This window comes from Sorex araneus, chromosome 1, assembly GCF_027595985.1.
Source record: "Sorex araneus isolate mSorAra2 chromosome 1, mSorAra2.pri, whole genome shotgun sequence".
NCBI lineage: Eukaryota > Metazoa > Chordata > Mammalia > Eulipotyphla > Soricidae > Sorex > Sorex araneus.
In genome coordinates this window covers 351,610,809-351,630,356 of record NC_073302.1, presented here as the reverse complement: position 1 = coordinate 351,630,356, position 19,548 = coordinate 351,610,809, and the positions used below count along the sequence as shown (strand labels likewise).

Genomic DNA, 19,548 nt, shown 5'->3' with positions numbered 1-19,548 from the left:
TCAATTATCCCATAAATATTTCTGTGATACCTGTGATGTACTTTCACAGTAATAGGAATATTAAGATGGAAACTTTTTCCTTAAAGGTAAGAAAAAAAAGTGCATTGGCAAAATAATATATACATTCTGACTGAGGAATTGCTGGCTACTGATGACAGCACAAACCAAAGGCACTCTCGGGGTGGTCCAAAGGGCTGGACTCCAGTCAAGAAGTCTGGGATGCTGGCAATAAAAGAGTCATAAGTCGGCCCTCCCTGAGGGTCCTCCGCAACACAGTACCAATAGGAACTTTAACCCAATTATTCTTGAATCTATTTGAAATACCTTATTTTTTACTTCTGTTTTTCTCTGTTTGAATTAATGTGGTTTTACTGAGGTTTTTCATTTACATGGTATTTCATGATCTTTGTGGATATTAAACTTTCATGAATGCTAAAATTTTAAATATAGTTCCAGCATTAAATAAATGTCAAAGGACCTGCCCTAAAGACTTGCAAATGACTGACATGGGTGCTGCTATAGCTAGGTGGGATAGAACAGGCTTTTGTATTTCCAGAGAGAGCATGTGGCACCCACTGGACCACCCCTTAGTGTTTCTCCTCTCTCTCTCTCTTTCTCTCTCTCTCCCACTCTCTCTCCTTCTCTCTCTCTATCTCTCTCTCTCACACACACACACTTACACATGTTCACTCACACTCACGAGTTTCTCACCCCTATAATTCCTTCCGGGAGTGGGACAGGCCTTCTGCATTTCCCAGACTGGACACTCTTGACCAACATCCTTGACCAGATTCACTTTCTGAGCAAAGTTGCAGGTGCTGCCTCTTTCTAAACATGGTATATAGGCAGGATAGTTAGCACAGCAGAGATCATTAACACACCAAATGCCATTAAAGTGACAGGGATAAAAAATAATTCAGAGTCAAGGTACTTGTCTTGCACATAGCAGACACTGGGTTTGATCTCCAGTACCCAATTTGGTCTCTTGATAACTTCCAGTAGTGATCCCTGAGCACAGAGCCAGGACTAAGCTCCAATCACAGCTGGCTGTTATTCAAAAGCCCAAACGAACAAAAGCAAGGAAAAATGGTACTTAGCTACAGTATAGCCCCGCAACTCTGTGGTTTCCAGATGTATAACTGATCCAGGACAAGAAAAGGAAAATATTTTTAAATCAACTCTAAAAAGAAAGCATCATTGACAAATTGGTAGTGCTGATAGGTGAGGGGGAAAAAAATAATAAGATCTCTTTTCCTTCTTTCCTTTCTTTAGGCCACAGCCCATCACAGAAACTCCCCACCACTTTGAGACTACCACACTCTAAGAGGCATTTGTCTGCTAGTATTCCTCTTCTGGTATTTCTATTCTAATGCCAGAGAGAAGACAAATACAATTATTATTCCTCCCCATTAACTTCTTACCACAATTAATGTGCCACTTATCCTATTAAGCAAACATAAGAGAGCTGAAGGTGAAGGGACAAAAGTTCAAGGAAGACTTAGGAGAACATACTACCTGTAGTCTTATCCAAAGGGGTACTGGGACCTCAGTAGTAGTTAAACAGGAAGAAAATAAGCCAGGATGTAGCCGGATCAGATTTGACTCTTAAATGGAAGCCAGTTGAGGAGGCCCAGTGTCTAGGAACAGAAATAGAAATCAGTCCTTTAGTCTATTAGAGTTATACAGGTTTGCAGGTGGAGGGAGGAGCAGGAAGGAGGAGCGTTACCTGTGGTCGGGTATGAGTAAGAAACCTCATTATTGATGGAAAGGAAGAGGGAATTCATCAGGGCCAGGCAGGCCCAGGATCCCAGCCAAGCCACCAAAGTTTATGGCAAGACTCTTATCCCAATAAAGAAACAAGATGGCAGGGGCAAGACTGCCACCAGTTGTGGTTCCAGAAGAGGGCACAAGCCAGTCCATAGGGTGCCTGGGGAATGATGATGGAAGGCACAAGTTGGGTGTCAAACATTGAGCAGGGCTGGGCTGAGCTGAGCTGAGTCAGGCAAGCACAGAAACTGAATGGAAGTGAATCGCCAACACACACAAACACACACACATACACACACTCTCACACACTCATATTCTCTCACACACACACGTCACACAATCATGTTGTCTCTCACACACACTCTCACATTCTCTTTCACACAGACACATACACAGTTACATGCTCTCTCATATTCACACACATACTCTCACACTCTCTAATTCTTTCACACATACATTCTCTCCAACACATGTTCTCTCACACTCACACAATTTCTCACACACTTGTTCTCTCACATACACTTTCACACTTTCTCACACACACTCTCACATTCTCTCTCATACACATACACATTCATATTCTCTCTCTCTCTCTCACACACACACACTCTCTCAATGAGGGAGTTGAAGTCTTATTGATGAAAAGCTGGTCTTTTTTTCATCAAAGATAGGCCTATAGCGCTGCCTGTTGAGCCTATAAAATGAAACAAAGCCAGTGACTGGGGTTCCTAGCCAATATGACAATGCAGTCTTCTTTGGAGGACAGAGAGGCCTGACATGTCACTGTGACTTCAATGATGATAATAAGTCTGTGGTTTTCCAGTTGTGGGATTCACTCACCCACACAAGAGATAATATATTTTCTTCTCTGACAAGAAAATTGAATCTATCTTTCAGTCTAACTGATCAGAGGTATAAGTGAAAACTAAGGCTGTATTCCATTGCCTTCAATCTCTCTTTACTCCCAGATAGGGAGTTCTATTATTTTCCTTTATTTTTTTCAAGCACATGAGAAGTGGTAATGAATAGGACATCCGTCATTTACCCCTGAGATTCATGAGGACCTGCATTTTGCATCTCAGCCACAATGTGCAAGTTGAGCTGCCTCTGGGGTGGATATGCTGGAAAGAATCTGTTACAGGCGCAGGGGCCACAGCAGGGATTTTGGAAGACCCAAAGTTACACATGTGTGGTAGTTATAATCTCCCATGTGTCTGTTGCCTGAGCCCAAAATAAGTATAGAACTAACCCACTAATTTGGACAAAAGCTTTCTGACAAAAGCTTTCCTCTGAGCGATGACGAGATCTATGTGTCCCTCCCACTTCTCAACATACACCAAACCACAGGCTGCTCCTGCATGTGAAAGACCTTCAGTTACTGCATGGTCCATCGAAGGACAGTTCTCTGGAGTTCTCAGCAGGGTATGATGTGTGAACTTAAGAAAACTGATTAAGGGGCCAACAAGATAGCTTAGTGAGCAGGATGTTTGCCTTGCAGGCAGCTGACCGAGGTTTAATCCCCAGTATCACCTATGGTCCCCTAAGCCCCACCAAGAATGAATGACCCCTGAATACAGACCCAGGAGTAATTCCAGAGACCACCAGTTGTAACCCCTAAACAAAACAAAAGAAAAAGATTTTGTTAGCTGCCAGCTTGAAAACTTCTAGTGCTCCCTGAGAACTGGTACTGCACGCTAGTGCCAGGGAAAATGGCAGCATAGCAAAGACCCCTGGGCCCACCCCGCCTAGGCCAAGAGCTCCACTCTAGACAACAGAAAACTCTTCAAGTCCTCTCCTCCATCCTGAGTCACATTTTGGGACAGAAGAGAGACACAAGCATTTTTCACAAGTCGTGAGGGCAGCTGTCTAGAAGTGCCAACCTCTGCAGGGGAGGTGACATCCCCTCCCAGTGCCCCCGCTTGGCTGCTCTGGCAGAGAGCTTGAAACAGGTCCAGCTCTTGTCTTCCAGGCCAGCTGAATAAGGATGTGACCTACGCACAGTTCTACTCCTTCCTGAACTGTCTCCAGGTGAGCTCACATTGCTTGTTCCAAAGTCATGCCCTGTTAGCATCACGATTCCTCTGTAATTCAAGTGACATTTTCCTGTTCTCAGGTCAGCCCCTGCCACGGCTGGATGTCATCCAACAAGACGCTTCGTACTCTCACTTCAGAGGTAGGAGAGCTGCGGGGTCTTTGGTACCATCCTTGATCCTTCTTCCCCTGTATTTGATGCTCTGGGGATGGGATTCCAACAAGATGGCAGCCCCCCAAATGCAATAATGCAATAACTACAGGGTGCTTGAGGACTGAAGAGAAATCAGGTTCTCCTGCCACACTCTGGGTCTGTCATTCTTACTGTGTCTTTCAATCACTGTGTGCATATATCAGTCCCATACCTGCATACCGGCACATTCACACCAGAAACACGTAAACAGACACACACTACAAACACACAGACACACTGTGCAAAGCTGATCCTAGGCCCTTGGCAGAGACAGAAAAAATGTGCAAGTCCTTATATATAAGTAGAGCACATCCAAGGTAAATAAGAACCAACATGTTCTAGAATTTACTTTAAGGTTTAAATACTTCTTTCAAAGAAGGTTAAAAAATCTCTAAGAGATTTATTGACTATTTTTACCAAAAAAATATATGTTGATCTTTAAAAGCTTAGAAAACTCATAAAAACACAAAGGAAAATAAATTAAATTCAAAATCAGCCAAAATTCTGCTAAAAATAAGCATATAGTACTATTTGTCTTTGTAATATTGCTTTCATAGATAAAAATTGGGGAGTTTTGCTTATATATTAACAGAATTGACACATTATTTTATGTCTTCTGATATCTAGCATTGTGTCTCCACATACGTTTCTTCTAATAATTCTATAATCACTTATTTTATTCACTGCTAGTGGACATGTAGATTGCTTCCAGTTTTTCACTGTGCTAAACAACAGTGCAATAAAAATTTTTGTGCATGGAAGTGTCTTGTGTTTCAACTCTATTTCCATAAGATAAGTTTTTAGAAAAATATTGAGTGAAAGGATATGCCTATGTTTAGGAATTGATCCATATTATCAAATTGTTTTTTGGAAAATTTAAAGCAACTGATATTCCCAGTCTCCTATCCCATGACAATAGTGTATTATCATGTTACTTTATCTTTGTCAATCCCGGGGTGAGGGGGAATGGCATCTTGTTGCATCAATTTGCACTTATTTGGACACTAATGAATCTTAAAGATTTTCATATGTTCATTGGCTATTTGTGCATGAATAGAATAAAATGTGTAGGTCTGCTCTCTGCTGATGGCTTGGTGTGAGATGACAACTATTGATTTCTTTGTTCTGCCTGAATGGTCTGTTTCTCTTTTATTCAGAGAGCAGAACAACTCTCCAATACATTGAAAAAAATTGCAACCAGAGAGAAATTTACAAATTTCGATCTTTTCTTCGTGGATTTTGACTTCCAAGAAAGTAAGTTTTACTTGGTTTGGGAATTGACTTGACACAAAACTATTGACACAAGGCAAGTGGTTGATGGGATAGGCTCTGTCCTATTGAGATTGCTCTGAAGATTGGAGGGGAAAATTATAAAAGAATCTTTCTGGTAAGGTGAAAACCCAGCACCACCTCCATATTTCGTCTTCATTTCAAAAGCCTTAAGACAGGAGACCAGCCGGCAGAAGCTTTAGGGAGGGAGAAAGCCTATAAGTGGAGGGAATTACCTAACATTGTTGCCCCCCTCACCAAGGGCTAAAGAGGAGTAAAACAATAGGTCAGGAAGGAGGGTAAGGCAATGCCTCCTAAGGGGGGCAATGCATTTCCTAGGGACCCAGCAATAATGAAGATTTGCAGGTTTCACCCTCAGTGAAATCAACCAGTCTCCAAGGATAGATTTCCTGCTTGCCTGTAAACAACAGACCACCTGCATCCTAGATATGGGTGAAGGGGATGAGGCGGGGGAGGGAGTGACTGTTTCTTTTAAGAAGTAGACCAAGTGCTGAGACCACTGCTGAGTGACCACACAGACAAAGAATGACTAGAGCAACTGATTCATCCTTTACATCTCGACTCTGAAACATTATTATTTGTAGATATCAGGCTTCCAATTTCACTTCCATTGCTAAGCAGTTGTGCAAGAGGAAAGCAAAGCCTCCTGGTGAATGACTGCCAGCTGAGATGATGCTAATAAAAACACTTCACAGTGTAGGCAAAAGATGAAAGATTTCTCATCCTGAGTTCATCATCTCTGTCTTCCTACCGCCGACCACCTTCCTTCCCAGCCAGAGTACCTGAGAGGTAGCAGATGGCCATCATAAATTATGAAATGTTACATTAGCTGACACATTTTGCATTTCAGAGTCTAGTACTTCAATTCTGAACATCTTTTCAACAAGACTGATTTCCCTTAACTAGATTGCCTGCCTAGGTAATATACATTTCTCTCATGGGGAGAGACATTTTGATAAATAACTTCTCATTGAAATGCAAAGATAAAGACTCATTAATGGATTTCTGGTGTAAACAAATGCACTACCAAGTGATCTTTGTTCATCATCAACCTTGAATATATACAAAGTTATTAAAAATATAATAATGTCTAACACATGGGACTTTTTCTAAAGTAATCTCCAGCTCTGTCATTGATTATTATCTTTGGGAATGCAGGCAATTCCCCAGCCATTTCTAAACTATCCTTCCCAGATAGGGAAATGAGGGCACAAACTCTGCATTACTCTTTTGTGAAATAATATGTGAGCCTACTAAATGGCATGCCTGGCATATAGCTGGCACCTTGCAAAGGGTGCCTCCCACCTCACACACTAGCCTCTCAACATACGGTCTGGAATGAGCAGCATCATAACTGACTGAAGGCTAAAGAGAAATGCAGACTCCAGATCCCACTCTCAATCAAGACCCACCTAGTCAGAGTGTGCAAGAAAATTTACGAGTGATTCATAAGCACTTTATTAAACGGCAATAAAGGGCGCTCTATACTAGCCCAGATTAAGCAACTCATTCCAATTTTCACTGAATCCTTTGATGAGCTGTGTCAGTGCTATGGATTCTGTTTTCAATAAAACAGGACAATGCTTACCTTTATGAAAGCTTTTTACGAAGGTTAAAAAGCTTTAACCTTCATCCAATACATGCCTCCGTTCCACAAGCTTGGAAGTCAACAGTCATCAACTTATTCTGACTTTTGCAACAACAATAAATGCAACGAAGACCAAAAAAAGGCTAAAAGCTCAGTTATACTAAACCAGATATTCAATATCAGGGCCAGAGAGAGTACAGCAGGTACCATGCCTACATCACATGTGGCCAACCAGGTTAAATCCCCGGCATCCCATATGGTCCCCTGTGCCCACCAGGTATGGGCCCCAAATAAAATAAAACATTCAACATCAGCATGGCAGTCAAACTCCTTACTGAAAAGCACCCTTGCTTGGACACTCTCATTTGTCATCTTTGAAATTTCTTTTTTTTTTTGGTTGTTTTTTTTTATTTACTTATTAGTGAGTCACAGTGAGGTTACAGTTACAGATTTATACATTTTTGTGCTTATGTTACCCTCATACAAAGTTCGAAAACCCATCCCTTCACCAGTGCCCATTCTCCACCACAAATAAACCCAGCATCCCTCCCACCCACCCCCAATTCCATCTCACCCCCACCCAACCTTACCACTGTGGCAGGGTATTCCCTTTTGTTCTCTCTCTCTAATTAGGTGTTGTGGTTTGCAATAAAGGTGTTGAGTGGCCATTGTGTTCAGTCTCTAGTCTACATTCAGCACTCTTCACCCTTCCCCCGAGTGGCCTCCAACCACATTTTACTTGGTGTTCCCTTCTCTATCTGAGTTGCCCTCTCCCCAAAATGTGAGGCCAGCTTCCAAGCCATGGAGTCAACCTCCTGGTACTTATTTCTACTGTTCTTGGATGTTAGTCTCCTACTCTGTTATTCTATATTCCACAGATGAGTGCAATATTTCTATGTCTGTCTCTCTCTTTCTGACTCATTTGACTTAGCATGATACTTTCCATGCTGATCCACTTATATGCAAAGTTCATGACCTCATTTTTTCTAACAGCTGCATAGTATTCCATTGTATAGATGTACCAAAGTTTCTTCAACCAGTCATCTGTTCTAGGGCACTCGGATTTTTTCCAGATTCTGGCTATTGTAAACAGTGCTGTGATGAACATATAAGTGCAGATGTCATTTTGACTATACTTTTTTGCTCCTCTGGGATATATTCCCAGCAGTGGTATTGCTGGATCTTATGGGAGCTCAATTTCTAATTTTTTGAGAATCGTCCATATTGTTTTCCAAAAGGGCTGAACCAGTCAGCATTCCCACCAGCTGTGTAGAAGGGTCCCTTTCTCCCCACATCCTCTCCAACAGTGGTTGCTTTTGTTCTTTTGGATGTGTGCCAGTCTCTGTGGTGTGAGGTGGTATCTCATGCTTGTTTTGATCTGCATCTCCCTGATGATTAATGATGTGGAGCACTTTTTCATGTGCCTTTTGGCCATTTGTATCTCTTCCTTGGGAAAGTTTCTGTTCATTTCTTTGCCCCATTTTCTGATGGGGTTGGATGTTTTCTTCTTGTAGAGTTCAACCAGTGCTTTATATACCATTGATATCAACCCCTTATCTGATGGGTATTGGGTGAATATCCTTTCCCATTCTGTAGATTGTCTTTGTATTCTGGTCGTTGTATCTTTTGCAGTGTAGAAGCTTTTTAGTTTAATGTAGTCCCATTTGTTTATCTCTGTTTCCACTTGGTTGGCCAGTTGCATGTCATCTTTGAAGATACCTTTATCTTCAATATCGTGGAGGGTTTTGCCGACCTTGTCTTCAATGTACCTTATGGTTTGTGGTCTGATGTTAAGGTCTTTAATCCATTTTGATCTGACTTTTGTGCATGGTGTCAGGTCGAGGTCTAGGCTCATTCTTTTGCATGTGGTTGTCCAGTTTTGCCAGCACCATTTGTTAAAGAGGCTTTCCTTGCTCCACTTCACATCTCTTGCTCCCTTATCAAAGATTAGATGATCATACATTTGGGGTTGTGTGTAGGGATATTCCACCCTGTTCCACTGGTCTGCATCTCTGCCTTTGTTCCAGTACCGTGCTGTTTTAATTGTTACTGCTGTGAAGTAAAGTTTGAGGTTGTGGAGGGTGATGCCTCCCATCGTCTTTTTCCCAAGAATTGTTTTAGCTATCCATGGGCGCTTGTTCTTCCATATGAATTTTAGGATTGCTTGATCCATTTCTTTGAAGAATGTCATGGGTATCCTTATATAAATCGTGTTGAATCTGTATAGTGCTTTGGGGAGTATTGCCATTTTGACAATATTAATTCTCCCTATCCATGAGCAGGGGATATGTTTCCATTTCCTCATGTCCTCTTTTATTTCATGGAGTAGCGTTTTATAGTTTTCTTTGTAGAGGTCCTTTACTTCCTTGATTAAGCTGATTCCAAAGTACTTGATTTTTGGGGCACGATTGTGAATGGGATTGCTTTTTTCATGTCCCTTTCCTCTGCCTCATTGTTTGTATATAGGAAGGCCATGGATTTTGGGGTATTGATTTTGTAGCCTGCAACTTTACTGTATAAGTCTATTGTTTCTAAGAGTTTCTTAGTAGAGGCTTTAGGCTTCTCTAGATATAGTATCATATCATCTGTGAATAGTGAGAGTTTGATTTCTTCCTTTCCTATCTGGGTGCCCATAATCTCTTTTTCTTATCTAACAGCTATCGCAAGTACTTACAGTTTGATATTGAAGAGAAGTGGTGAGACTGGGCATCCTTGTCTTGTGCCTGATCTTAGAGGAAAGGCCCTTAGTTTTTCCCCATTGAGGATAATGCTTGCCGTAGGCTTGTGATAGATGGCTTCGACTATCTTGAGGAAAGTTCCTCCAAAACCCATTTTGGTGAGGGTTTTCATCATGAACGGATGCTGGATCTTGTCAAATGCTTTCTCTGCATCTATTGATATGATCATATGGTTTTTATCTTTACTTTTGTTGATATGATGGATTATGTTGATTGATTTCCGGATGTTAAACCATCCCTGCATCCCCGGGATGAATCCCACTTGATCATGATGTATGATCTTTTTGATGAGTTGTTGGTTCCTATTTGCTAGTATTTTGTTGAGGATCTTCACATCGGTGTTCATCAGGGATATTGGTCTATAATTTTCTTTCTTAGTGGTGTCTTTGTTTGCTTTTGGTATTAGGGAGATGTGTGCTTCATTAGAAACTGTTTGGGAGAATTCCTGTTTTTTCCATTTCCTGGAAAAGCTTGAGGAGAACTGGCAACAAGTCTTCTTTAAATGTTTGGAAGAATTTGCCAGTGAATACATCTGGACCTGGGCTTTTGTTTTTGAGGAGATTTTTTTATTACAGTTTCAATTTCCTTAATATTAATGGGTCTATTCAGGTATTCCAAGTCTTCTTTGTTCAGTCTTGGTAGATTGTAGGAGTCAAGGAATTCATCCATTTCTTTTAGGTTCTCTTGTTTCGTGGCATACAGGCTTTCGAAGTAGTCTCTGACGATCTTTTGAATTTCATTGGCTTCTGTTGTGATGTCCCCCTTTTCATTCCTGATTCAGTTTATTAGGGTTCTCTCTCTCTCTTTCTTTGATAGTCTTGCTAGTGGTTTGTCAATCTTGTTTATTTTCTCAAAGAACCAGCTCTTGGTTTCATTGACCTTTTGGATTGTTTTCTGGGTTTCCATGTCATTAATTTCTGCTCTACTTTTTATCATTTCTTTCCTTTGGTCTGGTTTGGGTTCCTTTTTCTGGTCCTTTTCTAAGTCCTTGAGCTGTGAAGTCAAGCTATCTATGTAGGCCCTTTCTTCCTTCCTAAGGAATGCTTGCAGTGCTATAAATTTTCCCCTTAACACAGCTTTAGCTGCGTCCCATAGGTTTTGGTAGCTTGTGTCTTCATTCTCATTTGTTTTTAGGTATCTCTTGGTTTCTTCCTTGATTTCCTTCTTGACCCACTTATTGTTCAACATTGATCTGTTTAATTTCCAGGTGTTTGCTTTGATTCTCTGCGTCTGTGTGTGATTAGTTTCTATCTTCAGTGCATCGTGGTCTGAGAAGATAGTTGATACAATTTCTATTTTTCTGATTTTATTGAGGTATGTTTTGTGACCCAGTACATGGTCTATTATGGAGAATATTCCATGTGCACTTGAAAGGAATGTGTATTCTTTCTTTGGGGGGTGTAAAGCCCTGTATAGGTCTCTTAGGCCTCTTTTTTCTATTTCTTCCTTCAGAGTCCGTGTTTCCTTACTGAGTTTTGTTCTTGTCGATCTATCCAGAGGTGATAGGGCAGTGTTGAAGTCTCCGACTACTATTGTGCTATTAGCAATGTCCTCCTTAAAGTCTGTTAGGAGTTGTTTTAAGTATTTATCCGGTCTCTCATTAGGTGCATATACATTTAAGAGTGTGATTTCTTCCTGTTGCACATATTTCTTGATAAATAGGAAGTGACCTTCGTTGTCCCTCATAATCTTTTTCAACCTGAAATCTATGTTGTCAGATACTAGTATTGCCACCCCAGCATTTTTGAGGGAGTTGTTTGCTTGCAGGATTGTTTTCCACCCTTTGACTTTGAGTCTGTTTGCCCTGACTGTTCAGGTGTGTTTCTTGCAGGCAGCAGAATGCTGGGTTTAGTTTCCGAATCCATTTTGCCACTCTATGTCTCTTAACTGGTGCATTTAGGCCATTGACATTGAGAGAGATTATTGTCATGGGGTTTTGTGTCATCTTTCTGTGGGGTTTGTTGTTCTTGTGGGGTTCTTCCTTGACTTACAATAGCCCCTCTAGTCCTTCTTTTAAGTTTGCTTTTGAGTCTGTTAACTTCCTGAGCTGTTGTTTATCCGAGAAATAGTGTATGGTTCCTTCGAGTTTGAGTGAGAGTTTAGCCGGATAAAGTATTCTTGGTGACACGTTCATTTCGTTGAGTTTTTTCACTATGTCCCACCATTGTCTTCGGGCTCGGAGGGTTTCCTCTGATAGGTCTGCTGTAAATCTGAGGGGTGCTCCTTTGTATGTGATTTCCTTCTTTGACCTTGCTGCTTGCAGAATTGTGTCTCTCTCCACTTCATCCATCATTCTGACTATAATATGCCTTGGAGTCTTTTTATTAGGGTCTCTTTTTGCTGGTACTCTTCGGACACCTTGGATCTGGATGCCTGCCTTCTCCAGCTCTGGTAATTTCTTGGCAATGATGTCTTTGGCTGTGTTTTTTTCATTGGGGTTACTTACCTGTGCTTCTGGTAGTCCAGTGATTCTTTTCTTTTTAATTTTATTTATTTATTTATTTAGTTTTGCTTTTTGGGTTACACCTGGCGATGCACAGGGGTCACTCCTGGCTCTGCACTCAGGAATTACTCCTGGCGGTGCTCAGGGGACCATATGGGATGCTGGGAATCGAACCTGGGTCGGACGCGTGCAAGGCAAACACCCTACCCACTGTGCTATCGCTCCAGCCCCCCCAGTGATTCTTATGTTGTTCCTCTTGAAGTCATCCCCAAGGACTCTGATTCGCTCTATAGCCATTTTGAGGTCTTTTATCATTATTTGTTGTTGTCTGTAAGTTTTCTGCAGCTCATCTTCAAGGTCACTGATTCTGTCTTTGGCTGTAGTCATTCTACTGTTGAGGGCACCTACTGAGATTTTTAATTCATCTACCGACTCCTTTATTTGTGTGACTTCTGTACGTAGCTTTGTGATGTCTGTTTGTAGCTTTGAAATTTCTAATCTCATTTCTTCTTGCATTTTCTTGGTTGACCATTCCAAAGCATCATTCATCTCCTCCCTTAATTTATTGGATGTCTGTTCCATGGTTGCTTTGAGTTCATCGACTCTCTTCAAGATTTCTTCTCTGAATTCTTTTTCTGAGAGGTCCAGTATGTGGGTAGACCCTTTGGAGATTTCTGGAATCTTTTCTTCATCTTCTCTTCGTGGATCGGATTTTCTCTGTTTCTTCATATTGTTGTGGAAGTCTAGAGTTGTAGCCTTCTAGTTGTCTATCCCTATTCGCTCTTTCTCCCTGGGGGGGGGGGCAGGGATTCTGTTGGTGCTAAGTTGATGTTGGAGGCTTTATTCCAATTCCAGAATACTTCCTTATTCTCATACTCTTGGTTTATGTGGGGCCTTTAGTGATGATTTAAGGCTATGTTGTCTTTACGAGGAGTTTGTGGAGATTCTATTGTCCACTGACAGCTTTTGTGAAGTTCAACTCAGCTGAAGGACTATTTTTGCAAAAACTGATTTAGATGGCCAGGGTGATTTTCAAAGAAACAGGTTATAGAGTATGTAATGTAAGAAAAATTAAAACTGCGGCAGAAGTGGCCACGCCCCCTTTTGAGGCCACACCCCTGAACTACAGGCCACGCCCCCAGTAGTCTCTTGGGGGACAGGGCCGGGTAGGCAGGTGGGAGAGTGCCCCTTGGGTCGGTAGGCGGAGTCCCGATCCTCTTTGTCAGTACCTGATTGGGAGTTCAGGCATTACAGAGGAGCAGAGAGGCGAGGCGCGTCCACGCAGCGCAGGGAGTTCTGGGGGGTTCAAGGGGAGCCCCTGCAGACCAGGAACTGATGGGAGAGTGCCGAGAAATTTCTTGACATATTCTTTTTTCCTGTGTGACTCCAAGGCCGTCTTGTCCTTCTCCATGTGACCTGGAGGACTCTCCACTCCAGGGGACTCCTGGCCAGAGTGGGAGGGAGAGCAGAGGCCACGGCCACAGTGGCTGGGATCTGCAGCCTGCACCAGTCGCTGACACAGCCTAGCGAGCCTAGCTCTAGGTCACACATGAAGGCATCTTGGTCTAATTTTCAGAATTGTGCAAGGCCTGAAGAGATATACTAAAAGGTAAACTCCTATCCAGGGAATTTTTTGCCTTAAAATTGTTATCATGTTTCAGAATAGGCAGATGTGGCCACATCCCAGTCCTTCTTCAAAAGGATCACCACCATAAATTCAGATGAACTCGTACCTTTTTTTAAAATTTTTTTAAAAAAATTATTAGTGAATCTAATAAAGAGAGTCTCTTGCCCCTGAGCCTCACTATCTTCCCGGGGTCCCTCGGAGGGGATGGGTTTCAGTTTCCCTCCCTGCCCCAGCAGAGCTGCCTCAGCCGAAGACCTCTGGAGCCCAGCCACAGCCATGCTCAAAGCCCCTCTCCACACGTTCGGACAAGCCTCATGCGTGAAGGAACTGGCAGAGGAACCCAGGTGTGTGAGACCCAGGGCTAAGACCTCCAAGCCTGTTCAGATCAGGACTGGGCCTCTTCCGCCCAGATTTCCCATTTTCCAGTAGCTAGGCGGTCACACCCAGGACTGCCCCGGGCGCCGTGTAATCCCACCAATGGCCAACATCCAGAGACTATAAAACCAAGCTCCTGGAAGCGCGCAGCCACTCTATGCGACATCTTATAGCCTAGTTCTCCCTCTGGAAGAACATGGCAAGCTACCAACATGCTAAGCCCCCATGGGAGAGCCTAGCAAACTCCCCGTGGCATATTCATATGCCAAAACCAGTTACAATGATGGATCTCATTCCCCTGACCCTGAAAAAGCCTCAAATGTGGCACCATTGGAAAGGACGAGTAAAGAGAGGCTTCTAAAATCTCAGGGCTAGGACAAATAGAGACGTTACTGAGACCGCTCAAGAAATTCTACAATCAACGAGATGATGATGATGATGATGATGATGATGATGATGATGATGATGATGATGATGATGATGATGATTAGTGAGTCACCGTGAGGTAGTTACAGACTTACAAACTTTCATGCTTGCATTTCAGTCATACAATGGCCGAGTGCCCATCTCTCCACCAGTGCCCATTTTCCACCACCAATGGTCCCAGCATCCCTCCCACCACCCTCACCCCATCCTCCCCGCACCCCACCCTGCCTCTGTGGCAGGGCATTCCCTTTTGTTCTCTCTCTCCTTTTGGGTATTGTGGTTTGCAGTAGAGGTATTAACTGGCCATCTTGTTCGGTCTATAGTCTACTTTCTTTTTTTTTAAATTTATTTATTTTTAATTAGAGAATCACCGTGAGGGTACAGTTACAGATTTATACACTTTTGTGCTTATACTTCCCTCATACAAAGTTCGGGAACCCATCCCTTCACCAGTGCCCATTCACCACCCGTAAACCCAGCGTCTCTCCCACCCTCCCCAATCCCATCTCCCCCCAACCCCACCCTGCCACTGTGGCAGGGCATTCCCTTCTGTTCTCTCTCTCTAATTAGCTGTTGTGGTTTGCAATAAAGGTGTTGAGTGGCCGCTGTGCTCAGTCTCTAGCCCTCATTCAGCCCGCAACTCCCTTCCCCCACATGGCCTTCGACTACAATGTAGTTGGTGATCGCTTCTCTGAGTTGCCCTTTCCCCGGAACGTGAGGCCAGCCTCGAAGCCATGGAGTCAACCTCCTGGTACTTATTTCTACAGTTCTTGGGTGTTAGTCTCCCACTCTGTTATTCTATATACTATAGATGAGTGCAATATTTCTATGTCTGTCTCTCTCTTTCTGACTCATTTCACTCAGCATGAAACTTTTCATGCCCATCCACTTAACTACAAAATTCTTGACCTCCTTTTTTCTAACAGCTGCATAGTATTCCATTGTATAGATGTACCAAAGTTTCCTCAACCACTCATCCGCTCTGGGGCATTCAGGTTTTTTCCAGGTTCTGGCTATTGTAAACAGTGCTGCGATGAACATACATGTGCAGATGTTGTTTCGATTGTACTATTTTGCCTCTCCGGGATATATTCCCAGCAGTGGTATTGCTGGGTCAAATGGGAATTCAATATCTAATTTTTTGAGAATCGTCCAAATTGTTTTCCAGAAGGGCTGAACCAGTCGGCATTCCCACCAGCAGTGAAGAAGGGTCCCTTTCTCCCCACATCCTCTCCAACAGCGGTTGCTTTTGTTCTTTTGGATGTGTGCTAGTCTCTGTGGTGTGAGGTGGTATCTCATGGTTGTTTTGATCTGCATCTCTCTGATGATTAGTGATGTAGAGCACTTTTTCATGTGCCTTTTGGCCATTCGTATTTCTTCCTTGTGGTTTGCAATAAAGGTGCAATAAAGTTTCTGTTCATTTCTTCGCCCCATTTCTTGATGGGGTTTGATATTTTCTTCTTGTAGAGTTCAACCAGTGATTTATATACCATTGATATCAACCCCTTATCTGATGGGTATTGTGTAAATATCCTTTCCCATTCTGTGGATAGTTTTTGTATTCTGGTCAATGTGTCTTTTGCGGTGCAGAAGCTTTTTAGTTTAATGTAGTCCCATTTGTTGATCTCTGTTTTTACTAGATTGCTTAGTTCTGTGTCACCTTTGAAGATACCTTTATCTTCAATATCGTGGAGGGTTTTGCCGACCTTGTCTTCAATGTACCTTATGGTTTGTGGTCTAATGTTGAGGTCTTTAATCCATTTTGATCTGACTTTTGTGCATGGTGTCAGGTCAAGGTCTAAACCCATTTTTTTGCATGTGGTTGTCCAGTTGTGCCAACACCATTTGTGAAAGAGGCTTTCCTTGCTCCACTTCACATCTCTTGCTCCCTTATCAAAGATTAGATGATCATACATTTGGGGTTGTGTGTAGGGATATTCCACCCTGTTTCATTGGTCTACGGCTCTGCCTTTGTTCCAGTACCATGCTGTTTTAATTGTTACTGCTTTGTAGTAAAGTTTGAGGTTGGGGAGGGTGATGCCTCCCATCATCTTTTTCCCAAGAATTGTTTTAGCTATGCTTGGACGTTTGTTATTCCATATGAATTTTAGGATTGCTTGATCCATTTCTTTGAAGAATGTCATGGGTATACTTATAGGGATCGCATTGAATCTGTATAATGCTTTAGGGAGTATTGCCATTTTGACAACATTGATTCTCCCTATCCACGATCAGGGTATATGTTTCCATTTCCTCATGTCCTCTTTGATTTCATGGAGTAGCGTTTTGTAGTTTTCTTTGTAAAGGTCTTTTACTTCCTTGGTTAAGCTGATTCCGAGGTACTTGATTTTCTGGGGCACGATTGTGAATGGGATTGCTTTTTTCATGTCCCTTTCCTCTGCCTCATTGTTTGCATATATGAAGGCCATGGATTTTTGGGTATTGATTTTGTAGCCTGCAACTTTACTGTATAAGTCTATTGTCTCTAAGAGTTTCTTAGTAGAGGCTTTAGGCTTCTCTAGATATAGTATCATATCATCTGTGAATAGTGAGAGTCTGATTTCTTCCTTTCCTATCTGGATGCCCTTAATCTCTTTTTCTTGTCTAATAGCTATCGCAAGTACTTCCAGTACTATATTGAAGAGGAGTGGTGAGAGTGGGCATCCTTGTCTTGTGCCTGATCTCAGAGGAAAGGCCCTTAGTTTTTCCCCATTGAGGATAATGCTTGCCGTAGGCTTGTGATAGATGGCTTCGACTATCTTGAGGAAAGTTCCTCCAAACCCCATTTTGGCGAGGGTTTTCATCATGAAAGGATGTTGGATCTTGTCAAATGCTTTCTCTGCATCTATTGATATGATCATATGGTTTTTATCTTTACTTTTGTTGATATGCTGGATTATGTTGATTGATTTCCAAATGTTAAACCATCCTTGCATCCCTGGGATGAATCCCACTTGGTCGTGATGTATGATCTTTTTGATTGAGTTGTTGGATCCTATTTGCTAGTATTTTGTTGAGGATTTTCGCATCGGTGTTCATCAGGGAAATTGGTCTGTAATTTTCTTTCTTAGTGGTGTCTTTGTTTGCTTTTGGCATTAGGGAGATATGTGCTTCATAGAAACTGTTTGGGAGAGTTCCTGTTTTTTCAATTTCCTGGAAAAGTTTGAGGAAAACAGGCAATAGATCTTCTTTAAATGTTTGGAAGAATTCGCCAGTGAAACCATCTGGGCCTGGGCTTTTGTTTTTGGGGAGGTTTTTGATTACAGTTTCAATTTCCTTAACATTGATGGGTCTATTAAAGTATTCCAGGTCTTCTTTCTTCAGTGTTGGGAGTTTGTAGGAATCAAGGAATCCATCCATTTCTTTTAGGTTCTCCTTTTTTGTGGCGTAAAGTCCTTCAAAGTAGTCTCTAATGATCTTTTTAATCTCACTGGTTTCTGTTATGATGTCCCCTTTTCATTTCTGATTCGATTTATTAGAGTTTTCTCTCTTTCTTTCTTTGTGAGTCTTGCTAGCGGTTTATCAATCTTATTTATTTTCTCAAAGAACCAACTCTTTGTTTCATTGATCTTTCGGATTGTTTTTTTGGTTTCGATGTCATTAATTTCTGCTCTAATTTTTATTATTTCTTTCCTTCGGTCTGGTTTGGAGTCCTTTTTCTGGTCCTTTTCTAAGGTCTTGAGTCGTGAAGTCAAGCTATCTATGTGGGTCCTTTCTTCCTTCCTGAGGAATGCTTGGAGAGCTATAAATTTTCTCCTTAACACGGCTTTAGCTGCGTCCCATAGGTTTTGGTAGCTCGTGTCTTCATTCTCATTTGTTTCTAAGTATCTTTTGATTTCTTCCTTGATTTCCTTCCTGACCCACTCATTGTTCAACATTGAATTGTTTAATTTCCAGGTGTTTGATTTGATTTTCCGTATTTGTGAGTGGTTAGCTTCTATCTTCAGCGCATCGTGGTCTGAAAAGATGGATGATACAATTTCTATTTTTCCAATTCTATTGAGGTATGTTCTGGGGCCCAGTACATGGTCTATTTTAGAAAATGTTCCATGTGCACTGGAAAAGAATGTGTATTCTTTCTTTTGGGGGTGTAAGGCCCTGTATAGGTCTATTAGGCCTCTCTCTTCAATTTCTTCTTTCAGAGTCAGTGTTTCCTTGTTGAGTTTTGTTCTTGTGGATCTATCTAGAGGCGATAAGGCCGTATTGAAGTCTCCGACTACAATTGTGCTGTTAGTGATGTCCTCTTTGAAGTCTGTTAGGAGTTGTTTTAAATATTTAACCGGTCGTTCGTTAGGAGCATATACGTTTAAGAGTGTGATTTCTTCCTGTTGTACATATCCCTTGATAAACAGAAAATTACCTTCGCTGTCCCTTTTGATCTTTTTCATCCTGAAATCTATGTGGTCGGATACCAGGATGGCCACTCCAGCTTTTTTAAGGGAGTTGTTTGCTTGCAGGATTGTTTTCCATCCTTTGACTTTGAGTCTATGTTTACTCTGTTTGTTCAGGTGTGTCTCTTGCAGGCAACAGAATGTTGGGTTTAATTTCCGGATCCATTAACCACTCTGTGTCTCTTGATAGGTGCATTTAGGCCATTGACATTGAGAGAGATTATTGTGATGGGGTTTTGTGTCATCTTTCTGTGGGATTTCTTGTTCTTATGGGGCTCCTCCTTGTCTTACAGTAGCCCCTTTAGACCTTCTTTCAAGATTGGTTTTGAGTCTATGAAGTTCCTGAGCTGTTGTTTATCCGAGAAATAGAGTATGGTTCCTTCGAGTTTGAGTGAGAGTTTAGCCGGATAAAGTATTCTTGGTGAGGCATTCATTTCGTTGAGTTTTTTCACTACGTCCCACCATTGTCTTCGGGCTCGGAGGGTTTCTTCTGACAGATCGGCCGTAAATCTGAGGGGTGCTCCTTTGTATGTGATTTCCTTCCTTGACCTTGCTGCTTGCAGAATTGTGTCTCTATCCATGGTATCCGTCATTCTGACTATGATATGCCTTGGGGTCTTTTTATTCGGGTCTCTTTTTGCTGGTACTCTTCGGACTCCTTGTATCTGGATGCCTGCCT

At 42.0% G+C, this 19,548-nt stretch overlaps 1 protein-coding gene across 1 annotated transcript in view; it reads left to right on the top strand.

Annotated features, from left to right (window-relative positions):
* The window catches only part of AOAH (acyloxyacyl hydrolase), a 266,187-nt gene that overhangs the window by 229,262 nt on the left and 17,377 nt on the right, over positions 1 to 19,548 (top strand). The window contains exons 17-19 of the mRNA XM_004606887.2: positions 3,737 to 3,795; positions 3,881 to 3,940; positions 5,149 to 5,245. Of these exons, the coding sequence (XP_004606944.2) occupies positions 3,737 to 3,795; positions 3,881 to 3,940; positions 5,149 to 5,245 (216 nt within the window). The remainder of the gene's footprint in view (positions 1 to 3,736; positions 3,796 to 3,880; positions 3,941 to 5,148; positions 5,246 to 19,548) is intronic.